Source organism: Salmo salar, chromosome 22, assembly GCF_965601325.2.
Source record: "Salmo salar chromosome 22, fSalSal1, whole genome shotgun sequence".
Lineage (NCBI taxonomy): Eukaryota > Metazoa > Chordata > Actinopteri > Salmoniformes > Salmonidae > Salmo > Salmo salar.
In genome coordinates this window covers 56,880,001-56,902,500 of record NC_138312.1, presented here as the reverse complement: position 1 = coordinate 56,902,500, position 22,500 = coordinate 56,880,001, and the positions used below count along the sequence as shown (strand labels likewise).

Genomic DNA, 22,500 nt, shown 5'->3' with positions numbered 1-22,500 from the left:
GAGGTAGAAACTGAGCTGCACTTCCTAACCTCCTGCCCAATGTATGACCATATTAGAGACACATATTTCCCTCAGATTACACAGATCCACAAAGAATTCAAAACAAACCCGATTTTGATAAACTCCCATATCTACTGGGTGAAATACCACAGTGTGACATCACAGCAGCAAGATTTGTGACCTGTTGCCACAAGAAAAGGGCAACCAGTGAAGAACAAACACCATTATGAATTCAACCTATATTGATGTTTATTTATTTTCCCTTTTGTACTTTCACCATTTGTACATTGTTACAAAACTGTACATAGACATTATATGACATTTGTAATGTCTTTATTATTTTGGAACTTCTGCGAGTGTAATGTTTAAGCCATTTGAATTGAACTGAGAGAGATAGAGAGAGAGAGAGAGAGAGAGAGAGAGAGAGACATCACTATGCATTCTATTTTCATTGTGATAAAGGAGTCTGCAATCTGCCGAAGAATTCACTTTTGTTTATTATCTACTTCACTTGCTTTGGCAATGTAAACATCTGTTTCCCATGCCAATAAAGCCATTTGAATTGAACTGAGAGAGAGAAGGAGAGAGAGAGAGAGAGAGAGAGAGACATCACTATGCATTCTATTTTCATTGCAATAAAAGAGTCTATAATCTGCTGAAGAAGATGAGGTATCAGCAGTGAAGCACACACACATGCACTCTCCTTAACTGTTCTCTATATCCGTCAGTTTAATGTCATACCCCTTTGTGACCCTCTGTCGGCTACACACTGACGAATGAGGATTCAAACCAGGTTCCTTGTGTGTAGCGCGTGGTCGTGTGCTAGTGGCACAAGATTTTCTTCACTGCCAAAGACCCCTTTGGCTCTTAGCCTTGTGCTACCAGTACCTTCATAGTTCTTATAAAACCCAACTGGAAAAGCAGTCAGGGACTTCTGTATACTCCGTATAGCCTACTTATCAACGTTTCAGTCACCCATTACATTTTCTTCCATCTTTCAGTCACCAATTACACTTTCTTAAATGTTTCAGTCGCCCATTATACTTTCTTTAATGTTTCAGTCACCCATTATACTTTCTTCCATGTTTCAGTCACCCATTATACTTTCTTTAATGTTTCAGTCATCCAATATACTTTCTTTAATGTTTCAGTCACCCATTATACTTTCTTTAATGTTTCAGTCACCCATTATACTTTCTTTAATGTTTCAGTCACCCATTATACTTTCTTCCATGTTTCAGTCACCCATTATACTTTCTTTAATGTTTCAGTCACCCATTGCACTTTCTTCCATCTTTCAGTCACCAATTACACTTTCTTAAATGTTTCAGTCACCCATTACACTTTCTTCCATGTTTCAGTCACCAATTACACTTTCTTCCATCTTTCAGTCACCAATTACACTTTCATAAATGTTTCAGTCACCCATTATACTTTCTTCCAACTTTCAGTCACCAATTACACTTTCTTAAATGTTTCAGTCACCCATTATACTTTCTTTAATGTTTCAGTCACCCAATATACTTTCTTTAATGTTTCAGTCACCCATTATACTTTCTTCCATGTTTCAGTCACCCATTATACTTTCTTTAATGTTTCATTCCGCCATTATTCTTTATTTAATGTTTCAGTCACACATTACACTTTCTTCCATGTTTCAGTCACCCTTTATACTTTCTTCCATGTTTCAGTCACCCATTATACTTTCTTCCATGTTTCAGTCACCCATTATACTTTCTTTAATGTTTCAGTCACCTATTACACTTTCTTCCATGTTTCAGTCACCTATTACACTTTCTTCCATGTTTCAGTCAAAACTTGTCAATAATCAACTGACTGGCTTTCTTGATGTGTATAGTATTCTCTGTGATATGCAATCTGGTTTCCGCTCAGGTTATGGATGTGTCATTGAAACCTTAAAGATACTAAATTATGTCACCATTGCCCTTGATTCTAAGCAATATTGTGCTGCCATTTTTATTGATTTGGCCAAATATTTTGATACAGTAGACCATTCCATTCTTGTGGGCCAGCTAAGGAGTATTGGTGTCTCTGAGTCTGTACATAGCCAAAGCGTTCCTTAAGTTTGGGTCAGTCACAGTGGTCAGGTATTCTGCCACTGTGTACTCCCTGTTTAGGTCCAAATAACATTCTAGTATTCTCAGTTTTTTTGTTAATTCTTTCCAATGTGTCAATTAATTATCTTTTTGTTTTCTCATGATTTGGTTGGGTCTAATTGTGCTGCTGTCCTGGAGCTCTGTGGGGTCTGTTTGTGTTTGTGAACAGAGCCCCAGGACCAGCTTGCTTAAGGGACTCTTCTCCAGGTTCATCTCTCTGTAGGTAATGGCTTTGTTATGGAAGCTTTGGGAATAGCTTCCATTTAGGTGGTTGTAGAATTTAATGGCTCTTTTCTGGATTTTGATAATTAGCGGGTATCGGCCTAATTCTGCTCTGCATCCATTTTTTTGTGTTTTACGTTGTACACTGAGGATGTTTTTGCAGAATTCTGCATGCAGAGACTCAATTTGGTGTTTGTCTCATTTTGTGAATTCTTGGTTGGTGAGCGGACCCCAGACCTCTCAACCATAAAGGGCAATTGGTTCTTTAGATGATTCTAGTATTTTTAGCCAGATCCTAATTGGTATGTCGAGTTTCATGTTCCTTTTGATGGCATAGAAGGCCCTTCTTGCCTTGTCTCTCAAATTGTTCACAGTTTTGTTGAAGTTACCTGTGGTGCTGATGTTTAGGCCGAGGTATGTATAGTTTTTTGTGTGTTCTTGGGCAACGGTGTCTAGATGGAATTTGTATTTGTGGTCCTAGCGACTGGATCTTTTTTTGAACACAGTGGTTTTTTTCTTACTGAGATTTACTGTCAGGGCCCAGGTCTGACAGAATCTGTTCAGAAGATCTTGGTGCTGCTGTAGGCCCTCCTTGGTTGGTGACAGAAGCACCAGATCATCAGCAAACAGTAGACATTTGACTTCAGATTGTAATAAAGCTGTGATAAGGTAAATCTGTCTCCGTGATGGAGATAATGACAGTAATAAAGCTGTGATAAGGTAAATCTGTCTCCGTGATGGAGATAATGACAGTAATAAAGCTGTGATAAGGTAAATCTGTCTCCATGATGGAGATAATGACTAACAAAGCTGTGATAAGGTAAATCTGTCTCCGTGATGGAGATAATGACAGTAAAAGGTAAATCTGTCTCCGTGATGGAGATAATGACAGTAATAAAGCTGTGATAAGGTAAATCTGACTCCGTGATGGAGATAATGACAGTAATAAAGCTGTGATAAGGTAAATCTGTCTCCGTGATGGAGATAATGACAGTAATAAAGCTGTGATAAGGTAAATCTGACTCCGTGATGGAGATAATGACAGTAATAAAGCTGTGATAAGGTAAATCTGTCTCCGTGATGGAGATAATGACAGTAATAAAGCTGTGATAAGGTAAATCTGTCTCCATGATGGAGATAATGACAGTAATAAAGCTGTGATAAGGTAAATCTGTCTCTGTGATGGAGATAAAAACATTATCGTGGGAAGAAGCAGAGCAGGGAGTCTTTCAGATTGACCAGAGCCTGAGTGACATCACGCACGTATGCACAGACACACACACACACACACACACACACACACACACACACACACACACACACACACACACACACACACACACGCACAGACAGACACAAACACCGGGAGAAACAGACAGGAGCTAGGAGCCCTGCAGTACAATGAATCACACACACACACATGAGACAGACACACACACACAGACATGTGCATACACACACACGCAGAGCCGAGACACACTCATGCAGGCATGCACAGACGGAGTGACAGAGAGATCACATGTAAATGAAACAGACAGGAGAGGACCTGGAAACCCTGCAATGCAATGAATCACACACAGACGGACGAGACACACACACACACACACACACACACACACACACACACACACACACACACACACACACACACACACACACACACACAGCCGAAACACATGCATACAGACACAAATCTTTAGCCATCGTCAGTGAGTCCTCAGATGAGCTGGTTGCTGAAAGACTCAGAGTGGGGAGGGAGGATATAAAAACACCATCATTACAGCCTTCCTGTTCTCCTTCCGTTCTCCCCCTTTCTCCTCCCTGTCTCCCTCCGTTCTCCCTCCCTTCTCCCCCTTTCTCCTCCCTGTCTCCCTCCGTTCTCCCTCCCTTCTCCCCCTTTCTCCTCCCTGTCTCCCTCCGTTCTCCCTCCCTTCTCCCCCTTTCTCCTCCCTGTCTCCCTCCGTTCTCCCCCCCTTCTCCCCCTTTCTCTTCCTGTCTCCCCCTGTTCACATATTTCAGTATTAAAGACCTGTTCCTGTTTGCATATTTCAGTATTAAAGACCTGTTCCTGTTCACATATTTCAGTATTAAAGACCTGTTCCTGTTCACATATTTCAGTATTAAAGACCTGTTCCTGTTCACATATTTCAGTATTAAAGACCTGTTCCTGTTCACATATTTCAGTATTAAAGACCTGTTCCTGTTCACATATTTCAGTATTAAAGACCTGTTCCTGTTCACATATTTCAGTATTAAAGACCTGTTCCTGTTCACATATTTCAGTATTAAAGACCTGTTCCTGTTCACATATTTCAGTATTAAAGACCTGTTCCTGTTCACATATTTCAGTATTAAAGACCTGTTCCTGTTCACATATTTCAGTATTAAAGACCTGTTCCTGTTCACATATTTCAGTATTAAAGACCTGTTCCTGTTCACATATTTCAGTATTAAAGACCTGTTCCTGTTCACATATTTCAGTATTAAAGACCTGTTCCTGTTTGCATATTTCAGTTCTTGGTGAAAAAAACACAGTTGCTTAAGAGGGAGGTTGTTCCTTTAAAGTGGGTGTGTTTGTGTGTCTGTGTGTTTGCTCGTTTGCACGAGTGTGTGTGTGTGTGTGTGTGTGTGTGTGTGTGTGTGTGTGTGTGTGTGTGTGTGTGTGTGTGTGTGTGTGTGTGTGTGTGTGTGTGTGTGTGTGTGTGTGTGTGTGTGTGTGTGTGTGTGAGTTCCACTGAAGGACATGACGATGTTCACCACACAACATGGCTGCTCTTTCAAGAAGTGTTTCAGCTCTCACTGGGCCTAGAGCTGGCCTAGCATGGCTCCTCCTACTTCCTACTGCACAGCTAGCATAGAACTCACACACACACATACTTGCGCACACAGGCACATGCACACACGTGCAGAGCAGTGCATCAGAATGAATGTTGTCTTCTGTTCTCTTCTCCTCCTCCCCACACCTCTCCATCCCTCTATCTCTCCATCCCTCTATCCCTCCATCCCTCTATCCCTCCATCTCTCTATCCCTCCATCCCTCTATCCCTTCATCTCTCTATCCCTCCATCCCTCTATCCCTCCATCTCTCTATTCCTCCATCCCTCCATCCCTCTATCCCTCCATCACAGAGCAGCGCCCGTATCAACATCTCAGAGGGCTCGTGTCCAGAGAGGATCATCACCATAACAGGACCTACAGACTGTGTCTTCAGAGCCTTCACTATGATCACTCTCAAACTGGAAGAGGTCTGTCTCTCTGTCTCTGTCTCTCTGTCTCTGTCTCTCTGTGTCTTCAGAGCATTCACTATGATCACTCTCAAACTGGAAGAGGTCTGTCTCTCTGTCTCTGTCTCTCTGTCTCTGTCTCTCTGTGTCTTCAGAGCATTCACTATGATCACTCTCAAACTGGAAGAGGTCTGTCTCTCTGTCTCTGTCTCTCTGTCTCTGTCTCTCTGTCTCTGTCTCTCTGTGTCTTCAGAGCGTTCACTATGATCACTCTCAAACTGGAAGAGGTCTGTCTCTCTGTCTCTGTCTCTCTGTCTCTGTCTCTCTCTGTCTTCAGAGCGTTCACTATGATCACTCTCAAACTGGAAGAGGTCTGTCTCTCTGTCTCTGTCTCTCTGTCTCTGTCTCTCTCTGTCTTCAGAGCGTTCACTATGATCACTCTCAAACTGGAAGAGGTCTGTCTCTCTGTCTCTGTCTCTCTGTCTCTGTCTCTCTGTCTTCAGAGCCTTCACTATGATCACTCTCAAACTGGAAGAGGTCTGTCTCTCTGCCTGTCACTCTGTCTGTCTGTCTCTCTCTCTCTGTCAGTCTGTCTCTCTGTGTCTCTCTCTCTGTCTGTCTGTCTGTCTGTCTGTCTGTCTGTCTGTCTGTCTGTCTGTCTGTCTGTCTGTCTGTCTGTCTGTCTGTCTGTCTGTCTGTCTGTCTGTCTGTCTGTCTGTCTGTCTGTCTGTCTGTCTGTCTGTCTGTCTGTCTGTCTGTCACAATCAAAGTGAAAAGGCCAGACAAGAAGCTCTCCCTCTCTTTCTAACTTGCTCACCTGATTCACCTAGTCAAGGGCTTGATGATTAGTTAAGATTCAGGTTAGTTGACATTCAGGTAAATTGACATTCAGGTTAGTTGACATTCAGATAAATTGACATTCAGGTTAGTTGACATTCAGATAAATTGACATTCAGGATAGTTGACATTCAGGATAGTTGACATTCAGGTTAGTTGACATTCAGGACAGTTGACATTCAGGATGGTTGACATTCAGGATAGTTGACATTCAGGTTAGTTGACATGCAGGTTAGTTGACATTCAGGATAGTTGACATTCAGGATAGTTGACATTCAGGTTAGTTGACATTCAGGTTAGTTGACATTCAGGGTAGTTGACATTCAGGATAGTTGACATTCAGGATAGTTGACATTCAGGTTAGTTGACATGCAGGTTAGTTGACATTCAGGATAGTTGACATTCAGGTTAGTTGACATTCAGGATAGTTGACATTTAGGTAAATTGACATTCAGCTAAATTGACATTCAGGATAGTTGACATTCAGGTAAGTTGACATTCAGGTAAATTGACATTCAGGTAAATTGACATTAAGTATAGTTGATATTCAGGTAAATTGACATTCAGGTAAATTGACATTCAGGTAAATTGACATTCAGGATAGTTGACATTCAGGATAATTGACATTCAGGTTAGTTGACATTCAGGATAGTAGACATTCAGCTTAGTTGACATTCAGGATAGTTGACATTCAGGTTAGTTGACATTCAGGATAGTTGACATTAAGATAAATTGACATGCAGGATAGTTGACATTCAGGTAAATTGACATTCAGGTAAATTGACATTCAGCTAAATTGACATTCAGGATAGTTGACATTCAGGTAAATTGACATTCAGGTAAATTAACATTCAGGTAAATTGACATTAAGGATAGTTGACATTCAGGTAAATTGACATTCAGGTAAATTGACATTCAGGATAGTTGACATTCAGGATAGTTGACATTCAGATTAGTTGACATTCAGGATAGTTGACATTCAGGTTAGTTAACATTCAGGACAGTTGACATTCAGGATAGTTGACTATCAGGTTAGTTGACATTCAGATTAGTTGACATTCAGATTAGTTGACATTCAGGACAGTTGACATTCAGGACAGTTGACATTCAGGATAGTTGACATTCAGGATAGTTGACATTCAGGATAGTTGACATTCAGGACAGTTGACATTCAGGTTAGTTGACATTCAGGTCAGTTGACATTCAGGACAGTTTACATTCAGGTTAGTTGACATTCAGGACAGTTGACTTTCAGATTAGTTGACATTCAGGTCAGTTGACATTCAGGAAAGTTGACATTCAGGATAATTGACATTCAGGATAGTTGACATTCAGGATAGTTGACATTCAGGACAGTTGACATTCAGGTTAGTTGACATTCAGGATAGTTGACATTCAGGATAGTTGACATTCAGGTTAGTTGACATTCAGGATAGTTGACATTCAGGATAGTTGACATTCAGGACAGTTGACATTCAGGTTAGGTGACATTCAGGGTAGTTGACATTCAGGATAGTTGACATTCAGGTTAGTTGACATTCAGGGTAGTTGACATTCAGGATAGTTGACATTCAGGTAAATTGACCTTCAGGTAAATTAACATTCAGGTAAATTGACATTAAGGATAGTTGACATTCAGGTAAATTGACATTCAGGTAAATTGACATTCAGGATAGTTGACATTCAGGATAGTTGACATTCAGATTAGTTGACATTCAGGTTAGTTAACATTCAGGACAGTTGACATTCAGGATAGTTGACTTTCAGGTTAGTTGACATTCAGATTAGTTGACATTCAGATTAGTTGACATTCAGGACAGTCGACATTCAGGACAGTTGACATTCAGGATAGTTGACATTCAGGTTAGTTGACATTCAGGACAGTTGACTTTCAGATTAGTTGACATTCAGGTCAGTTGACATTCAGGAAAGTTGACATTCAGGATAGTTGACATTCAGGATAGTTGACATTCAGGGTAGTTGACATTCAGGACAGTTGACATTCAGGTTAGTTGACATTCAGGATAGTTGACATTCAGGATAGTTGACATTCAGGTTAGTTGACATTCAGGATAGTTGACATTCAGGATAGTTGACATTCAGGACAGTTGACATTCAGGATAGTTGACATTCAGGATAGTTGACATTCAGGACAGTTGACATTCAGGTTAGTTGACATTCAGGATAGTTGACATTCAGGATAGTTGACATTCAGGTTAGTTGACATTCAGGATAGTTGACATTCAGGATAGTTGACATTCAGGACAGTTGACATTCAGGATAGTTGACATTCAGGATAGTTGACATTCAAGTTAGTTGACATTCAGGGTAGTTGACATTCAGGATAGTTTACATTCAGGTAAATTGACATTCAGGTAAATTGACATTAAGGATAGTTGACATTCAGGTAAATTGACATTCAGGTAAATTGACATTCAGGATAGTTGACTTTCAGGTTAGTTGACATTCAGATTAGTTGACATTCAGATTAGTTGACATTCAGGACAGTTGACATTCAGGATAGTTGACATTCAGGATAGTTGACATTCAGGTTAGTTGACATTCAGGACAGTTGACTTTCAGATTAGTTGACATTCAGGTCAGTTGACATTCAGGAAAGTTGACATTCAGGATAGTTGACATTCAGGATAGTTGACATTCAGGACAGTTGACATTCAGGTTAGTTGACATTCAAGATAGTTGACATTCAGGATAGTTGACATTCAGGTTAGTTGACATTCATGATAGTTGACATTCAGGATAGTTGACATTCAGGATAGTTGACATTCAGTACAGTTGACATTCAGGATAGTTGACATTCAGATTAGTTGACATTCAGGATAGTTGACATTCAGGTTAGTTAACATTCAGGACAGTTGACATTCAGGATAGTTGACTATCAGGTTAGTTGACATTCAGATCAGTTGACATTCAGATTAGTTGACATTCAGGACAGTTGACATTCAGGACAGTTTACATTCAGGTTAGTTGACATTCAGGACAGTTGACTTTCAGATTAGTTGACATTCAGGTCAGTTGACATTCAGGAAAGTTGACATTCAGGATAATTGACATTCAGGATAGTTGACATTCAGGATAGTTGACATTCAGGACAGTTGACATTCAGGTTAGTTGACATTCAGGATAGTTGACATTCAGGATAGTTGACATTCAGGTTAGTTGACATTCAGGATAGTTGACATTCAGGATAGTTGACATTCAGGACAGTTGACATTCAGGATAGTTGAAATTCAGGAAAGTTGACATTCAGGACAGTTGACATTCAGGTTAGGTGACATTCAGGGTAGTTGACATTCAGGATAGTTGACATTCAGGTTAGTTGACATTCAGGGTAGTTGACATTCAGGATAGTTGACATTCAGGTAAATTGACCTTCAGGTAAATTAACATTCAGGAAAATTGACATTAAGGATAGTTGACATTCAGGTAAATTGACATTCAGGTAAATTGACATTCAGGATAGTTGACATTCAGGATAGTTGACATTCAGATTAGTTGACATTCAGGTTAGTTGACATTCAGGTTAGTTAACATTCAGGACAGTTGACATTCAGGATAGTTGACTTTCAGGTTAGTTGACATTCAGATTAGTTGACATTCAGATTAGTTGACATTCAGGACAGTTGACATTCAGGACAGTTGACATTCAGGATAGTTGACATTCAGGTTAGTTGACATTCAGGACAGTTGACTTTCAGATTAGTTGACATTCAGGTCAGTTGACATTCAGGAAAGTTGACATTCAGGATAGTTGACATTCAGGATAGTTGACATTCAGGATAGTTGACATTCAGGACAGTTGACATTCAGGTTAGTTGACATTCAGGATAGTTGACATTCAGGATAGTTGACATTCAGGTTAGTTGACATTCAGGATAGTTGACATTCAGGACAGTTGACATTCAGGATAGTTGACATTCAGGATAGTTGACATTCAGGACAGTTGACATTCAGGATAGTTGACATTCAGGATAGTTGACATTCAGGTTAGTTGACATTCAGGATAGTTGACATTCAGGATAGTTGACATTCAGGACAGTTGACATTCAGGATAGTTGACATTCAGGATAGTTGACATTCAGGACAGTTGACATTCAGGTTAGTTGACATTCAGGGTAGTTGACATTCAGGATAGTTGACATTCAAGTTAGTTGACATTCAGGGTAGTTGACATTCAGGATAGTTTACATTCAGGTAAATTGACATTCAGGTAAATTGACATTAAGGATAGTTGACATTCAGGTAAATTGACATTCAGGTAAATTGACATTCAGGATAGTTGACAGTCAGGACAGTTGACATTCAGGTTAGTTGACATTCAGATTAGTTGACATTCAGATTAGTTGACATTCAGGACAGTTGACATTCAGGACAGTTGACATTCAGGATAGTTGACATTCAGGTTAGTTGACATTCAGGACAGTTGACTTTCAGATTAGTTGACATTCAGGTCAGTTGACATTCAGGAAAGTTGACATTCAGGATAGTTGACATTCAGGATAGTTGACATTCAGGACAGTTGACATTCAGGTTAGTTGACATTCAAGATAGTTGACATTCAGTACAGTTGACATTCAGGATAGTTGACATTCAGGACAGTTGACATTCAGGTTAGTTGACATTCAAGATAGTTGACATTCAGGATAGTTGACATTCAGGTTAGTTGACATTCATGATAGTTGACATTCAGGATAGTTGACATTCAGGACAGTTGACATTCAGGTTAGTTGACATTCAGGTTAGTTGACATTCAGGGTAGTTGACATTCAGGACAGTTGACATTCAGGTTAGTTGACAGTCAGGACAGTTGACATTCAGGTTAGTTGACATTCAGGATAGTTGACATTCAGGTTAGTTGACATTCAGGGTAGTTGACATTCAGGTGTGCTAGCTGTTGAATAGAGGAGAGGTTTCTAGTACAGTACTCTCATCCACATACAGAACAGTTTCATGAAATCAAGGGTCTGTTGTGTTACAGTACATATCAAGCCTTTGAATGATTTGTGAGGATGTTGCTGTCAGGTCAATTCAATAGACCTTGATCAGTGAGCTGACTGAGTTAAGTGTAACATTCATTTATATAACATGGCAACATGCTGTTAGTGTGGTATTCATTAAACATCTGGTAGGGATTCTCTCTCTTCCTGTCTTTCTCTGTCTCTGTCTCTCTCTCTCTCCCTCTGTCTCACAAATACTAGTAGAAATCTGTTAAGAATCTCCTCTCTCCGCCCCACTGTTAACTCCTCTCATACCTTCACAGTGAAGACAGAGTTGTCATAGTAACCCTAGGGGGGGCCTGGAGCACTGCTCTAGCTCAGGTGTGTGATGTAGAACACGCTACTATGATGAAGAGCACGCTATATGGATGTAGAACACGTTACTGTGATGAAGAGCACGCTATATGGATGTAGAACACGTTACTGTGATGAAGAGCACGCTATATGGATGTAGAACACATTACTGTGATGAAGAGCAGGCTATAGTGATGTAGAGCACGTTACTGTGATGAAGAGTAGGCTATAGTGATGTAGAACACGTTACTGTGATGAAGAGCACGCTATAGTGATGTAGAACACGTTACTGTGATGAAGAGTAGGCTATAGTGATGTAGAACACGTTACTGTGATGAAGAGCACGCTATAGTGATGTAGAACATGTTACTGTGATGAAGAGTAGGCTATAGTGATGTAGAACACGTTACTGTGATGAAGAGCACGCTATAGTGATGTAGAACACGTTACTGTGATGAAGAGCACGCTATAGTGATGTAGAACACGTTACTGTGATGAAGAGTAGGCTATAGTGATGTAGAACACGTTACTGTGATGAAGAGCACGCTATAGTGATGTAGAACACATTACTGTGATGAAGAGCACTCTATAAGGATGTAGAACACGTTACTGTGATGAAGAGTAGGCTATAGTGATGCAGAACACGTTACTGTGATGAAGAGCACGCTATAGTGATTTAGAACACATTGCTGTGATGAAGAGCACGCTATAGTGATGTAGAACACGTTACTGTGATGAAGAGCACGCTATATGGATGTAGAACACGTTACTGTGATGAAGAGCAGGCTATAGTGATTTAGAACACATTGCTGTGATGAAGAGCACATTTAGTCTGTAATTCATAAGGAGCTCCATTCAGCCATGTCTCTTTCCTTCCTGGTTTTGCTATGAACAGATCAGCACAGTGTAGGTCTGAATCTCCCCTAGAGATAGTTGGTGTTCTGTAACTCTTATGGAAAGAAACCCACAAAAAGAGCCAGTACCAACCACCTACTGCTAACCAAACATTTAGCAGAGTGAGAAGAAGAGCCTGTACCAACCGCCTACTGCTAACCAAACATTTAGCAGAGTGAAAAGAAGAGCCTGTACCAACCACCTACTGCTAACCAAACATTTAGCAGAGTGAAAAGAAGAGCCTGTACCAACCACCTACTGCTAACCAAACATTTAGCAGAGTGAGAAGAAGAGCCTGTACCAACCACCTACTGCTAACCAAACATTTAGCAGTGAGAAGAAGAGCCTGTACCAGAGAGAGAAAGACAGAGAGAGAGTGAGACAGAGAGAGAGAGAGAGACAGACAGAGAGAGAGAGACAGAGAGAGAGACAGAGAGCGAGAGAGACAGAGAGAGACAGAGAGAGACAGAGAGAGAGAGAGACAGAGAGAGAGCGAGACAGAGAGCGAGACAGAGAGAGAGAGAGACAGAGAGCGAGAGAGACAGAGAGAGACAGAGAGAGACAGAGAGAGAGAGAGAGAGAGACAGAGAGAGAGAGAGACAGAGAGAGAGAGAGACAGACAGAGAGAGAGAGAGAGACAGACAGAGAGAGAGAGACAGACAGAGAGAGAGAGAGACAGACAGACAGAGACACAGAGACAGAGAGAGAGAGAGACAGAGAGACAGAGAGAGAGAGAGACAGAGAGAGAGACAGAGAGAGAGAGACAGAGAGCAAGAGAGACAGAGAGCGAGAGAGACATAGAGAGAGAGACAGAGAGAGACAGACAGAGAGAAAGAGACAGAGAGAGAGAGACAGAGAGAGAGAGACAGAGAGAGAGAGACAGAGAGAGTGAGACAGAGAGAGACAGAGAGAAAGAGACAGAGAGAGAGAAATATGCCCAACCTCTTGATAATGTATACTGACATTGTAGTTGGAGAGAACATTGCACATTGGGAGAGTAGGCCTTAGTAAAGGAACCGTAATAGTGGTTGAGTTCATGTAGCCTCTAGCGTGATGTGATGGCCAGGCTATTTACATGTTAAATGCTTGCGGAGTCCTGCTGGGGCCATGATTTAGGATTATATTTATTACCTAAATTAAGGCGGGAGTCAGAGTGAGAGTGAGCGTGAGAGTGAGAGTGGGTGTGGGAGTGGGAGTGGGAGTGAAAAGTCTGTCTGTGTGAGAGAGACTATTTCTAACTATGGGACTTAAAGCCTTGGTCCTCTATGAGCCCTCTAATGCAGCAGGGTATTATTTGAGTCTAGGAACAGGGCTAGCTATCAGAAGGGTGAACAAGCTGGGTTCAATCCGTGCAGATCAAAGTCACTTATCTTATCTAAGACAATGCTGAGACTTGGAAACTAGGGTCCAGAAAAACTCAGGACCATGTTCAAACATACTGTAGAGATTGTTAGCCTGAGTTTACCTGGCCTGGTCACAGGCCACTGGTCAGACATAGAGATTGTTAGCCTGAGTTTACCTGGCCAGGTCACAGGCCACTGGTCAGACAGAGATTGTTAGCCTGAGTTTACCTGGCCAGGTCACAGGCCACTGGTCAGACATAGAGATTGTTAGCCTGAGTTTACCTGGCCTGGTCACAGGCCACTGGTCAGACATAGAGATTGTTAGCCTGAGTTTACCTGGCCTGGTCACAGGCCACTGGTCAGACATAGAGATTGTTAGCCTGAGTTTACCTGGCCTGGTCACAGGCTACTGGTCAGACATAGAGATTGTTAGCCTGAGTTTACCTGGCCAGGTCACAGGCCACTGGTCAGACATAGAGATTGTTAGCCTGAGTTTACCTGGCCTGGTCACAGGCCACTGGTCAGACATAGAGATTGTTAGCCTGAGTTTACCTGGCCTGGTCACAGGCCACTGGTCAGACATAGAGATTGTTAGCCTGAGTTTACCTGGCCTGGTCACAGGCTACTGGTCAGACATAGAGATTGTTAGCCTGAGTTTACCTGGCCAGGTCACAGGCCACTGGTCAGACATAGAGATTGTTAGCCTGAGTTTACCTGGCCTGGTCACAGGCCACTGGTCAGACATAGAGATTGTTAGCCTGAGTTTACCTGGCCTGGTCACAGGGCCTTAGCCAAGAGAGTCACAATCTACATCTAAAGGAACATAAAGTAGAGGGAGAGACAGAATGCCATTTCTAAAGGTGAATAGATCTGACCAACAGGGTAAATATTGTCTGTGATCTATATGGGAATCGATAGACAGCAGACAGAGATTGAGCGCTAAGCTTTCCCTGATTGGATCGTTGACGTGTAAACTCTGTAAATGTTGCTTTATCTTCCGTTCTTTTGACCAACTGTTGTTTTAATTGATGAGTGACACTTGAATAGTGAATCTAAACAAATCATGTTTGTTTCCTCCAGGACCTCACAACTCTGGTAGCCAATGGCACGGTCACCAGCAAGCCCCCCGTCACCCTACGATTGGTCATTCCTGCCAGCCAATGCGGCTCTCTCATCGGCAAGGGCGGCTCCAAGATCAAGGAGATCAGAGAGGTGAGTGTGGCTCTGTCTCACTTGCTTAAACATCTGTCCTCTCCTCCTCTCCTTTCTAAACATCTGTCCTCTCCTCCTCTCCTTTATAAACATCTGTCCTCTCCTCCTCTCCTTTCTAAACATCTGTCCTCTCCTAAATAAATATCTGTCCTCTCCTCCTGTCCTTTATAAACATCTGTCCTCTCCTCCTCTCCTTTCTAAACATCTGTCCTCTCCTCCTGTCCTTTATAAACATCTGTCCTCTCCTCCTCTCCTTTATAAACATCTGTCCTCTCCTCCTCTCCTTTATAAACATCTGTCCTCTCCTCTCCTTTATAAACATCTGTCCTCTCCTCCTCTCCTTTATAAACATCTGTCCTCTCCTCTCCTTTCTAAACATCTGTCCTCTCCTCCTCTCCTTTATAAATATCTGTCCTCTCCTCCTCTCCTTTATAAACATCTGTCCTCTCCTCCTCTCCTTTATAAACATCTGTCCTCTCCTCCTCTCCTTTATAAATATCTGTCCTCTCCTCCTCTCCTTTATAAACATCTGTCCTCTCCTCCTCTCCTTTATAAACATCTGTCCTCTCCTCCTCTCCTTTATAAACATCTGTCCTCTCCTCCTCTCCTTTCTAAACATCTGTCCTCTCCTCCTCTCCTTTCTAAACATCTGTCCTCTCCTCCTCTCCTTTCTAAACATCTGTCCTCTCCTCCTCTCCTTTATAAACATCTGTCCTCTCCTCCTCTCCTTTCTAAACATCTGTCCTCTCCTCCTCTCCTTTCTAAACATCTGTCCTCTCCTCCTCTCCTTTCTAAACATCTGTCCTCTCCTCCTCTCCTTTATAAACATCTGTCCTCTCCTTTCTAAACATCTGTCCTCTCCTCCTCTCCTTTCTAAACATCTGTCCTCTCCTCCTCTCCTTTATAAACATCTGTCCTCTCCTCCTCTCCTTTATAAACATCTGTCCTCTCCTTTCTAAACATCTGTCCTCTCCTCCTCTCCTTTATAAACATCTGTCCTCTCCTTTCTAAACATCTGTCCTCTCCTCCTCTCCTTTATAAACATCTGTCCTCTCCTCCTCTCCTTTCTAAACATCTGTCCTCTCCTCCTCTCCTTTATAAACATCTGTCCTCTCCTCCTCTCCTTTATAAACATCTGTCCTCTCCTCCTCTCCTTTATAAACATCTGTCCTCTCCTCCTCTCCTTTATAAACATCTGTCCTCTCCTCCTCTCCTTTCTAAACATCTGTCCTCTCCTCCTCTCCTTTATAAACATCTGTCCTCTCCTCCTCTCCTTTATAAACATCTGTCCTCTCCTCCTCTCCTTTCTAAACATCTGTCCTCTCCTCCTCTCCTTTCTAAACATCTGTCCTCTCCTCCTCTCCTTTCTAAACATCTGTCCTCTCCTCCTCTCCTTTCTAAACATCTGTCCTCTCCTCCTCTCCTTTCTAAACATCTGTCCTCTCCTCCTCTCCTTTCTAAACATCTGTCCTCTCCTCCTCTCCTTTCTAAACATCTGAACTGAAACCAATATGGTGGAATAGTTGTTGGAACTGATCTTTCAGCTCAGTGTAATGAAGTAGAGGTGGGTAGAGAGAGTCAGAGGCTGTTTGGAGTCCCATTTATATTGTATACTTTATACACTATGACCATTAATCAATCAATCAACTGTATTTTATAAAGCCTTATAGCAGTTTACACAAAGTGCTTTACAGAAACCCAGCCAAAACCCCCAAAAGAGCAAGCAATGCAAAGGCAGAAGCACAGTGGCTAGGAAAAACTAGAAGGTAGGAACCGAGGAAGAAACCTAGAGAGGAATCAGGCTCCGAGAATGTTGGCCAGTCCTCTTCTGGCTCTTTCACACATCATGTTTCCCTTTGTCATCTTAAACAGACCACGGGGGCACAAGTACAGGTAGCAGGAGACCTCCTTCCCAACTCCACTGAGAGAGGTGTGACAATATCCGGGACCCAAGACGCCATCATCCAGTGTGTCAAGCTCATCTGCACTGTCATTCTCGAGGTGGTGTACACTTCCTCATCACCCTGATCCCTGACCCCTTTACTACTTGTGAACTTTTATTGACACGTTAGACCGCAGGTCGTGAATGCACGGCTGTTTGTTTGTAGCGTGCAGATCACTAGATCGCCCCCAAAGGATCCTGATATTACCAGCCACAGACACGGAGGATCCAGACAGATCAATGTATCATAATTGATTTAAGCAAATGTATAAAATTATCACTATCAAAAGATTTATGTTAAAAAATGAACAAATAAGAAAGAGAAAGTTAATAGTGATGACTTGATAAGCCTGTAATCAGTACTCTGTCACATCTCTAGTAGCACATATCAAATACTTCCATTTGAAAATAAATACAATCAATCAATGTTTCGAAGTAAAGACATTTCTACATTTCTAAAATCGATACCCTCTTCATCTTGAGAACTATCCCGCTGCAGCGAGAAGACTACTTAAGAGGATGAGCCTGAATGACAAAAACAGAAGAATCTAAGGATTTAACAACTCATTGTTATTCCAGGCACCTTAATCTCTGCTGGAGAAAACACTGACCCTATCCAAGCATGCGCTTTCATGTAATTGTAGAATCAAAGCGTTTCAGAGATAAATCAACGTTGTCTGAATACTGTTTTTGTTTTGTCCTTATCTAGTCATCTGAAATCCACCATATTGATAGTTTTTTGGTCCCCAGACCTGAATTCAAATACTATTTGAAATCATTTCAAACGCTGTTTCCCCACTAGGTAGTACAGGCAAACTGAAGCAAATGTTTAAAGTATTTAAAACATTTCAAATAATATTTGAACCCATATCTGTTGGTCCCAACCTTCTGCAACTCATCTGTCCTAAGGCTATACAACCATGTTTTATTGTGCTGCGATGTTTAGTAAAAAACATTATTGTCTTTATGCTGTTTGCTTTGTCCTCCTGTATCCAGTCACCACCGAAGGGGGCCACTGTTCCTTATCGACCCAGCCCCTCCCCAGGAACAGTCATGATCTCCGGGAACCAGGTGAGAATCACACAATACAACAACACAACACAGTACAACACAACAAAAAAACAACACAACAACACAATAACACAGCACAACAATACAACAACACAACACAGTACAACACAACAACAAAAACAACACAACAACGCAACAACACAACAAAAAAACACACAATAACACAACAACACAATAACACAGCACAACAACACAACACAGTACAACACAACAAAAAAACAACACAATAACACAGCACAACAACACAACAACGCAACAACACAACAATGCAACAACACAACACAGTACAACACAACAATGCAACAATGCAACAACACAATAACACAGCACAACAACACGGAGTAGGGTGCAATTTTCTCTACTTGATGTCAGATCTCTGTAATGATATAGATTGTGGAAATATGATCAGGGATGAGGCCAATTAGAATTGAAGGCAGTAAAGTCAGGAAGCAGTTAAAGATATTCACCTTTGAAATGAATATCTTTAACTTTTCACTCTATTAATAAGAGGTCATGGAAAAGAAATGCCCTTTTTTCAATTATTGAATTGAAATTTCAGTTTACTTTCTGAATTGATTGCCTTCAATTCTAATTGAAACCAACCCTGATGTAGTGGTGGTCTAACCCTGATGTAGTGGTTGTTTAACCCTGATGTAGTGGTAGTTTAACCCTGATGTAGTGGTGGTGGTCTAACCCTGATGTAGTGGTGGTCTAACCCTGATGTAGTGGTGGTCTGACCCTGATGTAGTGGTGGTCTAACCCTGATGTAGTGGTGGTTTAACCCTGATGTAGTGGTGGTTTAACCCTGATGTAGTGGTGGTCTAAACCTGATGTAGTAGTGGTTTAACCCTGATGTAGTGGTGGTCTAAACCTGATGTAGTGGTGGTCTAACCCTGATGTAGTGGTGGTTTAACCCTGATGTAGTGGTGGTCTAACCCTGATGTAGTAGTGGTTTAACCCTGATGTAGTGGTGGTTTAACCCTGATGTAGTGGTGGTCTAACCCTGATGTTGTGGTAGTGGTTTAACCCTGATGTAGTGGTGGTTTAAACCTGATGTAGTGGTTGTTTAACCCTGATGTAGTGGTGGTGGTTTAACCCTGATGTAGTGGTGGTTTAACCCTGATGTAGTGGTGGTCTAACCATGATGTAGTGGTGGTCTAACCCTGATATGGTGGTGGTCTAACCCTGATGTAGTGGTGGTCTAACCCTGATATGGTGGTGGTTTAACCCTGATGTAGTGGTGGTTTAACCCTGATGTAGTGGTGGTTTAACCCTGATGTAGTGGTGGTCTAACCCTGATGTAGTGGTGGTTTAACCCTGATGTAGTGGTGGTCTAACCCTGATGTAGTGGTGGTTTAACCCTGATGTAGTGGTGGTGGTTTAACCCTGATGTAGTGGTGGTGATCTAACCCTGATGTAGTGGTGGTCTAACCCTGATGTAGTGGTGGTTTAACCCTGATGTAGTGGTGGTCTAACCCTGATATAGTGGTGGTTTAACCCTGATGTAGTGGTGGTTTAACCTTGATATAGTGGTGGTGGCTTAACCCTGATGTAGTGGTGGTTTAACCCTGATGTAGTGGTGGTCTAACTCTGATGTAGTGGTGGTTTAACCCTGATGTAGTGGTGGTCTAACCCTGATGTAGTGGTGGTTTAACCCTGATGTAGTGGTGGTTTAACCCTGATGTAGTGATGGTTTAACCCTGATGTAGTGGTGGTGGTCTAACCTTGATGTAGTGGTGGTCTAACCCTGATGTGGTGGTGGTTTAACCCTGATGTAGTGGTGGTCTAACCCTGATGTAGTGGTGGTGGTCTAACCCTGATGTAGTGGTGGTCTACCCTGATGTAGTGGTGGTGGTTTAACCCTGATGTAGTGGTGGTGGTTTAACCCTGATGTGGTGCTGGTGGTTTAACCCTGATGTAGTGGTGGTTTAACCCTGATGTAGTGGTGGTCTAACCCTGATGTAGTGGTGGTCTAACCTTGATGTAGTGGTGGTTTAAACCTGATGTAGTGGTGGTGGTTTAACCCTGATGTAGTGGTGGTTTAACCCTGATGTAGTGGTGGTTTAACCCTGATGTAGTGGTGGTCTAACCCCGATGTAGTGGTGGTTTAACCCTGATGTAGTGGTGGTCTAACCCTGATGTAGTGGTGGTGGTCTAACCCTGATGTAGTGGTGGTTTAACCCTGATGTAGTGGTGGTGGTTTAACCCTGATGTAGTGGTGGTGGTTTAACCCTGATGTAGTGGTGGATTAACCCTGAAGTAGTGGTGGTGGTTTAACCCTGATGTAGTGGTGGTGGTTTAACCCTGATGTAGTGGTGGTTTAACCCTGATGTAGTGGTGGTGGTCTAACCTTGATGTAGTGGTGGTCTAACCCTGATGCAGTGGTGGTTTAACCCTGATGTAGTGGTGGTGGTCTAACCCTGATGTAGTGGTGGTCTAACCCTGATGTAGTGGTGGTGGTTTAACCCTGATGTAGTGGTGGTTTAACCCTGATGTAGTGGTGGTTTAACCCTGATGTAGTGGTGGTCTAACCCTGATGTAGTGGTGGTGGTTTAACCCTGATGTAGTGGTGGTCTAACCCTGATGTAGTGGTGGTCTAACCCTGATGTAGTGGTGGTTTAACCCTGATGTAGTAGTGGTTTAACCCTGATGTAGTGGTGGTCTAACCCTGATGTAGTGGTGGTCTAACCCTGATGTTGTGGTAGTGGTTTAACCCTGATGTAGTGGTGGTTTAAACCTGATGTAGTGGTGGTGGTCTAACCCTGATGTAGTGGTGGTGGTCTAACCCTGATGTAGTGGTGGTTTAAACCTGATGTAGTGGTTGTTTAACCCTGATGTAGTGGTGGTGGTTTAACCCTGATGTAGTGGTGGTTTAACCCTGATGTAGTGGTGGTCTAAACCTGATATGGTGGTGGTTTAACCCTGATGTTGTGGTGGTCTAACCCTGATGTAGTGGTGGTCTAACCCTGATGTGGTGGTCTAACCCTGATGTAGTGGTGGTCTAACCCTGATATGGTGGTGGTTTAACCCTGATGTAGTGGTGTTTTAACCCTGATGTAGTGGTGGTTTAACCCTGATGTAGTGGTGGTCTAACCCTGATGTAGTGGTGGTTTAACCCTGATGTAGTGGTGGTCTAACCCTGATGTAGTGGTGGTCTAACCCTGATGTAGTGGTGGTGATCTAACCCTGATGTAGTGGTGGTCTAACCCTGATGTAGTGGTGGTGATCTAACCCTGATGTAGTGGTGGTCTAACCCTGATATGGTGGTGGTTTAACCCTGATGTAGTGGTGGTTTAACCCTGATGTAGTGGTGGTTTAACCCTGATGTAGTGGTGGTCTAACCCTGATGTAGTGGTGGTTTAACCCTGATGTAGTGGTGGTCTAACCCTGATGTAGTGGTGGTTTAACCCTGATGTAGTGGTGGTGGTTTAACCCTGATGTAGTGGTGGTGATCTAACCCTGATGTAGTGGTGGTCTAACCCTGATGTAGTGGTGGTTTAACCCTGATGTAGTGGTGGTCTAACCCTGATATAGTGGTGGTTTAACCCTGATGTAGTGGTGGTTTAACCTTGATATAGTGGTGGTGGCTTAACCCTGATGTAGTGGTGGTTTAACCCTGATGTAGTGGTGGTCTAACTCTGATGTAGTGGTGGTTTAACCCTGATGTAGTGGTGGTCTAACCCTGATGTAGTGGTGGTTTAACCCTGATGTAGTGGTGGTTTAACCCTGATGTAGTGATGGTTTAACCCTGATGTAGTGGTGGTGGTCTAACCTTGATGTAGTGGTGGTCTAACCCTGATGTGGTGGTGGTTTAACCCTGATGTAGTGGTGGTCTAACCCTGATGTAGTGGTGGTGGTCTAACCCTGATGTAGTGGTGGTCTACCCTGATGTAGTGGTGGTGGTTTAACCCTGATGTAGTGGTGGTGGTTTAACCCTGATGTGGTGCTGGTGGTTTAACCCTGATGTAGTGGTGGTTTAACCCTGATGTAGTGGTGGTCTAACCCTGATGTAGTGGTGGTCTAACCTTGATGTAGTGGTGGTTTAAACCTGATGTAGTGGTGGTGGTTTAACCCTGATGTAGTGGTGGTTTAACCCTGATGTAGTGGTGGTTTAACCCTGATGTAGTGGTGGTCTAACCCCGATGTAGTGGTGGTTTAACCCTGATGTAGTGGTGGTCTAACCCTGATGTAGTGGTGGTGGTCTAACCCTGATGTAGTGGTGGTTTAACCCTGATGTAGTGGTGGTGGTTTAACCCTGATGTAGTGGTGGTGGTTTAACCCTGATGTAGTGGTGGATTAACCCTGAAGTAGTGGTGGTGGTTTAAC

At 42.4% G+C, this 22,500-nt stretch overlaps 1 protein-coding gene across 3 annotated transcripts in view; it reads left to right on the top strand.

Moving 5' to 3' along the window:
- The window catches only part of pcbp4 (poly(rC) binding protein 4), a 152,082-nt gene that overhangs the window by 96,371 nt on the left and 33,211 nt on the right, over window positions 1-22,500 (top strand). For 2 of the 3 annotated variants that reach the window (XM_014168308.3, XM_014168310.3), the window contains exons 5-8: window positions 5,468-5,584; window positions 15,030-15,161; window positions 17,034-17,162; window positions 18,100-18,174. In XM_014168308.3, coding sequence (XP_014023783.3) covers window positions 5,468-5,584; window positions 15,030-15,161; window positions 17,034-17,162; window positions 18,100-18,174 — 453 coding nt within the window. Of the gene's footprint in view, window positions 1-5,467; window positions 5,585-6,060; window positions 6,101-15,029; window positions 15,162-17,033; window positions 17,163-18,099; window positions 18,175-22,500 lie in introns of those variants that run through there. The other variant, XM_082967705.1, reaches the window with a different exon arrangement.